The following is an 8,976-nucleotide window of genomic DNA, read 5'->3' as shown; positions in this document are numbered from 1 at the left end:
TCAAAAATTTACAACATATTTGGAGCTAATTTTTTTATATGAAAAAAATATTGGTATTTTTGTTGAAAATAAAATTATTTGGTGTAATTATATGTGAATGAATTTTGCAGGTGAAGAGTCAACACAAAATGTGTATCGAGCACCTTTATTGTACTTCCACAATGTTATAATATACTTCAAATATTAATATTTAACTAAAGTATTATTTTTATTTCTATATTAAAAATAATTTCTGTATATTTAGTTTGTATTTTATTATTAATTTTGTATTCATAGAAAAGAAAGAATAATAAAAATAATAAAATGTTATTTTAGTTTAAAAAATACTAAAAATAAAAACGTTAACTAAATAGACTTTAAATTTTAAAAATTATAGCTGTTTAACCATCCATTTTTTTTTTATTTTCAAATATGAAACTACTCAAGTAATTTGGTATTGACAAAATAATAAAAAAAAACAAAGAAAAATCTCTTTTTTTTTGTTGCCCACGATACCCCCAACCTAACAGGTCAAGGACTAGTCCGTCGCGGATCTGAGCTCCATTTGAGAGTCTGTCATTGGCTAATCGGTTGCTACATGCACAAAGCGAAATTTGAAACTCCGACACTTATTTAAGCGGACAAGTGAGCTGATCACTCGACCAAGAAAAATCTTTTACAGTTGGTAATGTAGTACCAAAATTTTAGCAAAAAAAAAAAAAAAAATTATGATATGGTGTTTGGGTTAAAAGGCCATTTTAGCTTTCTAAGATGGCCACCTAATTCCCAATATCTTAGCCTACCCACCTCTCTCTCTCTCTCTCTCTCTTCTTCTTCCTCCTCTTCTTCTTCCTTCTCTCTCTGTCTCTCTCTCTCTCTACAATAACAGCAATAACAAACCCCATTGTCACTCTTCTCTGTTTCACAACATAACCACCAACATTCTCCTCTGGTAATTACCTGCATTCTCACTCCAACACCCTTCTTCTTCTTCGTCGTCTTCTTCTTCTTCTTCTTCTTCTTCTTCCATTGATGCTCTTCTCAACTCTCTCTCCCCTTAAGATTTTTCTCCCTTATTAACTGATTATTCATTCAAGTTTTCTAATTTATTTCGTTTCATTTGCAAAGTCACTCACTTTTTGTGGTGTTCATTTCTGTTCCCACTTCCCTAACTTATTCGTTTCCATTCACCGTCATTTATTTGTTATTTTTTTGCTTTCTAACTTAATTTCTGTGTGTCGGTGACTCCGTGTTCAACCAGTGCTTCCAATGTTGCTTTTTTTGTGCTTAATTACTCAAAACGACACCGTATTTTGTTCAATTTCACCACCATTCACTTCCCCAGCAAACTTCCTCGGATTTGTTCCATGCAGCCTCGAACTTTTTTGAAAAATGAAAAGGGACAATTTTTTCCTTCAATTATATTAATTTGGATCTAATTTGAGCCACTACAGAAGCTTGTCTACAAAAGCAAAATCATTACTTTCATTAATTATTTTAATTTTCAACATTGCTCTCACAGTAAGATTAATTAAAATTAAACTCTTTCTTAAATTGGTAAAGTTAAGCTGAATAACAGTCCACTTCCATTGCAACCAATCACTTGTGATATGTAAATAAAGAAATAAATGATTTTTTTTTTCTATTAATTCAATTCTTCTATTGATGATGTTATGAAATTTTTATCAATGGAGGAAGTTGCAGCGGTTAGATCTTGGAGATCGTGGTTTGATAGATACTCTAGTTAAATTGTTGTTTGGCTTATGTTTCTTACTATTTACTGTTTTTCTGAAATGCCAAATCTTCTCAAAAATAGTAAAATTGTGTCAATCAGGGGACCCATTTAAAAAAAAAAAAAGGGCTTCATTTTGATGTGCTATGTTGACACTTTTTTTTTTCCCTAATCAATTTCGTGTGTGTGTGTGTGTGTATGTGTGAGCCTTCACTACCGACACTATCCAACACTGTGCAAAACAATTTTACTGTATACTTGTGTGTTGGAAAACGGAACCTGGATGTTCTTTGTGAGAGTGAGTGATTACCATTTTGTCAAAGGGTGGGGTTGTTGGTTTTGTTGTTGTTGATTCTGGATTACAATGTTGTTTGTGTGATTAGTAAAGATGGCTTTGTTTTTTGTTCTAACTGATGAATTTTGTGTGAATAGCATGTTTTATTTGAATTTGGTAGTGTGATGCAGTGAAGGTGAAAACAGAATGGCCTCATTTTGATTCTAATTGAATTTTGTGTTTCAGTTTCTAAAAGGGTGTCTGTAGTTTTCAATGGACCGGCGGTGGCCATGGAAGAAGAAATCATCTGACAAGGCTGTGCTTGAGAAAGCAGCAGCAGCATTGGATTCTGCTAGTGCATCATCTGAGGCTAATCAGGTATATATATAATATTCATTGGCACTTCAGAAAAATGGAATGTTTATTTTGTGCTTGAGGAATTTTTTTGAGTTTAATTGATTTGGCTGCTTAGTTTTTGGTAATTGGATTCTCAGCATTCATTCATATCATTGTAATTTTTTTCTATCCCTTAGCATCCTGTATGTGTTTCTCTAGGACCTTTACTTTGATAAATTGGTTTTTGTGGATTTAGCAATGCCATTAAAGTCATTCATTTGGTTTTGTTGCCTTCGCTTGTGCTAATAGGAGAGTTACAAGAAGCCAAACTATGTCCAAATCTCGGTAGAGTCGTACACGCATCTGACTGGTTTAGAAGATCAAGTGAAGACATGTGAAGAAAAAATTCAGACATTGGAGGATGAGATCAAAGACTTGAATGAAAAGCTGTCGGCGGCGAACTCGGAGATAAATACCAAGGAGAGCTTGGTAAAACAGCATGCTAAAGTAGCCGAAGAAGCTGTTTCAGGTATGCGGCTTTGAGCCTTTGATGATTCTATTACATAGAATAAATGATAAACTCAAAAAAGTATGCCATAATATGAAGTAGTTTTTGGATCTTGCAATTGAAGCCATATTGAATTTTTGCAGGCTGGGAAAAGGCTGAAGCCGAAGCTTTGGCATTGAAGAACCATCTGGAAACTGTCACTCTCTCAAAACTCACTGCTGAGGACCATGCATCACAATTGGATGGTGCTCTTAAGGAGTGCATGCGGCAGATAAGAAACCTGAAGGAAGAACATGAACAGAAAATACAGGAAGTCGCTCTCACAAAAACCAAGCAACTTGACAAGATTAAGGGTGAGCTTGAGGCAAAGATAGCCAGCTTTGAACAAGAACTCCTGAGGTCCGCTGCTGAAAATGCGGCTTTGTCAAGAACCCTGCAGGAGCGTTCTAACATGATAATCCAATTGAGTGAAGAAAAAGCTAATGCTGAGGCTGAAATTGAGCATCTTAAGGGCAACATAGAATCATGCGAAAGAGAAATCAGTTCTCTTAAGTATGAAATCCATGTCATTTCCAAAGAGCTCGAGATTCGCAATGAAGAAAAGAACATGAGTATGAGATCAGCAGAAGTTGCTAATAAGCAGCACCTGGAGGGTGTTAAAAAAATTACTAAATTGGAGGCAGAATGCCAAAGACTACGTGGTCTTGTGCGGAAGAAGTTACCTGGACCAGCTGCTCTTGCACAAATGAAACTAGAGGTTGAGAATCTTGGTAGAGATTATGGAGAAAGTCGATTAAGGAAGTCTCCCGTCAAACCTGCTAGTCTTCATATGTCTCCTGTGCCCGAATTCTCCCTTGAGAATGTACAGAAATTCCAGAAGGATAACGAATTCCTTACAGAGCGCTTATTGACAATGGAAGAAGAGACAAAGATGCTCAAAGAAGCTTTGGCAAAACGTAACAGTGAATTGCAGGCCTCAAGGAGTATGTGTGCTAAAACACTAAGCAAACTTCAATTATTGGAAGCGCAAAGTAATCAACAAAAAGGATCTCCAAAATCTACCATCCATATAACCCCTGAAAACATTTACGGGCGCAATGCAAGCTATGCACCGAGTTTGATCTCCATGTCTGAAGATGGAATTGATGATGCTGCAAGTTGTGCTGAATCTTGGTCTACAGCGGTAATATCCGAGCTATCCCAACAATTCCCAAAAGAGAAGAGCACTGATGAGTTTAGCAAATCTGAAGCCTGTAAGAAATTGGAGCTAATGGATGACTTTTTGGAGGTGGAGAAGCTGGCTCGGTTATCAAATGACTCTAACGTAGATGCCACAGTTTCAGTTCCTTCAATTGATAAGACGACTGAAGTTATGACTAATGATGTGTCAGAAGTCAGTACCGGTAAAGATGATACCTCGGAAAATAAGAGTGGCTCGACTCCATCACCAAATGAAGTATCTTCTGATGCAGTGTTGCCAGAACCTGATCCAAAGTCTAATGTTGATGGTTTGTTGTTTGCAGAGGTCCAATCAAAAATATTTTCTATTTTTGAGTCCATGTCAAATGATGCTGATATAGCGAAGATCCTGGAAGAAGTTAAACGTGTTCTTGAAGATGCACCCAACACTTCAGTTCGGGACCCTGAAGCTGTTATCTCTAAGGATGTTAAGCCTTCTGAGACTCCATGTGAGAAGCAGGATAATCATGAAGATGCTGGCTCAAGTACCCAAAAAGAACTCATTTCGTCTGAGCAACCTACAGAGTATGAGCAGATAAGCTCAGATTTAGAGGCTGCCTTCTCTCAGATTCATGATTTTGTCTTGCTTCTAGGCAGAGAAGCTACGACGGTTCATGAGATATCTTCCGATGAAGATGGAATAAGCAGAAAGCTGGAGGAGTTCTCCGCCACCTTTAATAAAGTTACAAGCAATAAAGCAACCTTGCCACAGTTTGTTCTTGATCTGTCTTATGTTTTAGCTAAAGCAAGTGAATTCAGAATCAATATCCTTGGTTACAAGGGTACAGAAGCTGAAACTAACAGTCCTGATTGTATAGATAAGATTGCTTTGCCGGAAAATAAGTTAGTTCAGAATGATTCGAAAGGAGAGAGATATCAGAATGGTCATTCCGATATTCTTAATCCCTGTTCTGATCCTGAGGTCCCTGATGACGGAAATCCGATTTCAGGTTATGAATCGAATGTTGCAGCACAAAAGATCACGATTGAGGAATTTGAAGAACTGAAGTCCGAGAAAGAGAAGGCTGTAGCAGATCTGTCAAAATGTGTTGAAAGTCTTGAAACCACAAAATCTCAATTGCAAGAGACAGAGCAACTTCTAGCTGAAGTTAAGTCACAACTGACTTCTGCTCAAAGATCAAACAGCTTGGCGGAGACACAACTGAAATGTATGGCAGAGTCATACAGGTCACTTGAAGCACGCGCCCAGGAATTTGAAACCGAACTAAATCATCTGCGTGCAAAGATGGAAACTCTGGAAAATGAACTGAGAGAGGAAAAGAAGGGTCATGAAGCAGCTTTGGCCAAGTCCAAGGAGCTAGAGGAGCAATTACAAAGGTTAGACACTCATCCCTTTTCATATAGTATATCATGAACATGTGCACATCCTGCTTATTGCATTTGTGTTTAAGCTGATCTAAGTAACATGGTGTATTGTTTTGCTTGGCAACACTAAATTACTACACATGTTTTTCAAGAATTCGTTGTCATTGAATCTCTCAAGTTGTTTCTAATTTCTAATTCCTGTGTTACTCTCTTTGTTAGGAGTGAAAGCGCAGCCGCTGATAATGAACTTAAGAACAAGCAGGTACGGCTATAATTCCAATCAAAAGAAGTTTCCATGCTTTATTTAGCATCTTCTTGCCTATTCTATGAAAAATGCATAAATTTGGGAAACTTTTAGTATTAATCAAAGAAGTTAGAAACTTTTGCTTCATGCGCCTATACGCCTGAAACTTTCAAAATGTGTAATTTGACACTTTGATGTTGCCAAATAGTGCAAAAAAGACATGTTAACTTCTCCTTCAAAATTAACCTAATCTGTTTTATCGACAAAATCACTCGATAACTGAAATCCGGTTTCCTTTCAATATGTTAATCTTGGATTAAATTCTCTGTTATCCCAGGAGAGAGAGTTGGCTGCTGCTGCTGAAAAGCTAGCTGAGTGTCAAGAAACCATATTTCTTCTTGGCAAACAATTGAAGTCTTTGCACCCTCAAATGGAGCCACCAATGGTGTCTCCATACAATGAGAGAAGTCAAAAGGTTGAAGGCTACACAGAGCATAATGGTCATGCTCCTCATAGCCCAAATCTTCAAGATCATGCTGAAATGGACACTGCTAATTCTGGCTTTGTGCAAAGACAAGGTGCTGAGTCCCCTTTGCATTACACCAATACTTTATATAGCCCCTCAGATAATGAGTCAAACTTCCAATCTATGCAATCAAACCACAGGCCTACAAAATCAGCATCTTCTTCTTCAGCCTCCTCAACTACTACACCAGAGAAACATGCAAGGGGTTTTAGTAGATTCTTCTCATCAAAAGGAAAAAATGGTCATTGAGCCTCTTGAAGATTCTGCAGTACTTATGATGTTTCATCATATACTACCTCCGTCCCTAATAACCGTCAGCGACGGTTGACGGTTAACGATGGACCGAGGGAGAATATATGAAGGAAAACATGGTGTGGCATTGCTCCTTCATGATTTAGCAGTCTTTTTGGTGATTTGTGTAGTTACAAAGAAGGAGGAGGAGGAGGAGGAGGAGGATGGTCATGAATGTGAGGGTGATTCTTGTATGTAATGGTGGTGTTGTACATGGTAACCATATGTTTTTCTTCTTTTCATTGTTCATTTCCCCCTTTTTTTCTGTTATGTAATTGAATTAGCAAAACATTGACATAGTCTCTGAATATTACAGGATATGATGTTTAATATGTTGAATATTTCACAGATTTATGCATACCTTAATTCTTTTTAAGTCATAAATGACACATTTTATTCCCATGGAAAGCTTTAGTCACATTAGTGTTATAAAACACTTGTTCTAAGATTTATAGCCTAAACTTGTATCTCTTTATTTCTCCAAATTGTTTAATCCCCTAGCATTTTTTCACATTTTAAAATCACAATCATTATCAGTTAGCAATATCAAGAAGACTTGTACATATGCATAGCAATTGCAATACAAAAGGTAGTGATCGGTTGCAGCATCCCTGTTGAAGAAAAATCAAGCATGCATTTTTGTAACATTGCTTAACTTCTAAGATATATTTGGTAACTTTTAAGATATATTTGGAGCGGAATAGCAGAGTCTTCAGAGAGTTGAGACAAGTGTTGAAGGAGTAAAGATTCCGTCCTTCTTGAGTTACAAGGAATGGTGTGGAGTTGATCCGTTTGGTTGTTGATGGCAATGCCGGAAATGACTACGGATTACAACTTGTTATTTATATTTATGTTTTGTTTTTTTGTTATCCTTCATTCTGCTCCACTTTTTGTGTTGAGCTAACTGTGTTAAAAAAAATTTAAGATATATTTGGTAACAGTATGAAATATACATACATTCAATCATGCATCAGTAAAAATAATTTTTTGTTGTTGATCATCTAAAATAACAGATATAATTAGACAAATATATAAAATGTTTTATATTTTTACTATATTAAAATTAAACTCATTTCGAATTAAATCTTTTTCTTAAAAAGAGATTAAAGATTAAAAAAATGAACACATACTTGGTAAGGAATATACACAATAAATTTTATTTTATTTTCATTAAAAAATGAAAGGCCAAATTCTAAAGAAATCTAAATCATCATTAGACATCTTGATAAAGACTGGAGCAATTAATAAAGCACAATAATTTGTATAAGCATAGTGTGACATTGTAGCAACCTGATTTGATGCTATGTTCTAATGGATAATATTTTTAATAACTAGATTTAAATAATCCACGTGATGTGAAAAAATATATATAAACCTTTTTTATGAAATATTTTAAATAGTTAAATAGATTTTTTCTTTCGGTTTCATAATCACTGTTAAAAAAATAGTAAAAGAGTATAGTTCTATATATAAATAAAAACTAGTGGGGTCTGAATTTCACAATATTACCTATAATACAACTAATAAACACAAAACATAATTCAATACCGCATTTAAATTTAGTGAGACTAAATCAACCTAAAAATTAGTTCAACGATTTCCAATGATCACCTTGACAAAGTGATCTGGAGTCCAATATTTGTTGCTTGAAATTAAATTTTATATAACTAATGCTAAATTTCATCATAATGTAAAGTGGGGTTATGTATGCTTTTTGGTTCTTATACATTTTAAGCTCAACAAACTCCATGAATGGAGAGATATATCATAAATCAAAGAACCACGTTGGTTAGGGTTGAACGCGGATCAGATCGGATTTGATATGGCCAAAATTTCGATCCGATCCATACTAAAATCATCGGATCAGATCGGATATCGTATATATCGGCAAAACATAAAAAATATTTTTAAAAGTTTATTTTTATTAAAAAATATCAATAAAATTTATTTTTTCTATTTTTTAAATATGTTTACTCTTAAAATAATATTAAACATATTTTTCTTAAATAATAAATTAAAATAATACAACATATATGATAATTATTAGTTAAAATAAAACATAAAAAGAATATTTACTTATTTATTTCTTTATTTTTGTAGATACACGGATATGTGGATACCTACACAAAATCCACAATCCAATCTTATTAGTGTACAGATATGATCAATCCGATCCAATAGCCTTGCTGATCGGATCCATATCCGCAATTTTCGGATCGAATTCGGATAAATATCGCGGATATACGGATCGGATCCGATCCATAAACACCCCTAACGTTGATTATGCCAAAATTAGCCAATAGTATAGATTATATATTAAATAAAAAAATATATAAAAAATAAATTAAATTATATATATATATATATATTTATACACAAATATATAATAATTAATTTAGTGGTTAATTTTTACTATATACATAATATTTTTAAATCAAAATAGTTAAATTTGTGAGAAAGAGATTATATATTCTTGACAGGTGTACTATTTGTTAAAGCTAAAAGCACTATATAAAGTAAA

General features: G+C 34.5%; 1 protein-coding gene across 3 annotated transcripts; it reads left to right on the top strand.

Annotated features, from left to right (window-relative positions):
- Window positions 1–746: 746 nt before the first annotated feature.
- On the top strand, window positions 747–6,813 carry LOC107645304 (filament-like plant protein 4). Of its 3 annotated transcripts, none has more exons than XM_016349296.3 (6): window positions 747–931; window positions 2,232–2,363; window positions 2,631–2,850; window positions 2,973–5,406; window positions 5,614–5,656; window positions 5,976–6,813. In XM_016349296.3, the coding sequence occupies exons 2-6, from the start codon at window positions 2,259–2,261 to the stop codon at window positions 6,411–6,413; spliced, it is 3,240 nt and encodes a 1,079-aa protein (XP_016204782.1). In that variant the 5' UTR covers window positions 747–931; window positions 2,232–2,258; the 3' UTR covers window positions 6,414–6,813. The 3 variants fall into 3 exon arrangements, with proteins under 3 accessions (XP_016204782.1, XP_088345712.1, XP_016204783.1); XM_088489586.1 differs by lacking the exon at window positions 747–931 and adding an exon at window positions 1,770–2,009 and having other exon boundaries at window positions 2,242–2,363; XM_016349297.3 differs by lacking the exon at window positions 747–931 and adding an exon at window positions 1,858–2,009.
- Window positions 6,814–8,976: the final 2,163 nt, after the last annotated feature.

Source organism: Arachis ipaensis, chromosome B6 (genome assembly GCF_059453495.1).
Source record: "Arachis ipaensis isolate K30076 ecotype BB chromosome B6, ASM5945349v1, whole genome shotgun sequence".
In the NCBI taxonomy this organism is placed as follows: domain Eukaryota; kingdom Viridiplantae; phylum Streptophyta; class Magnoliopsida; order Fabales; family Fabaceae; genus Arachis; species Arachis ipaensis.
Note: the sequence above shows the minus strand (reverse complement) of the source record. Positions and strands in the feature narration are given on the sequence as shown.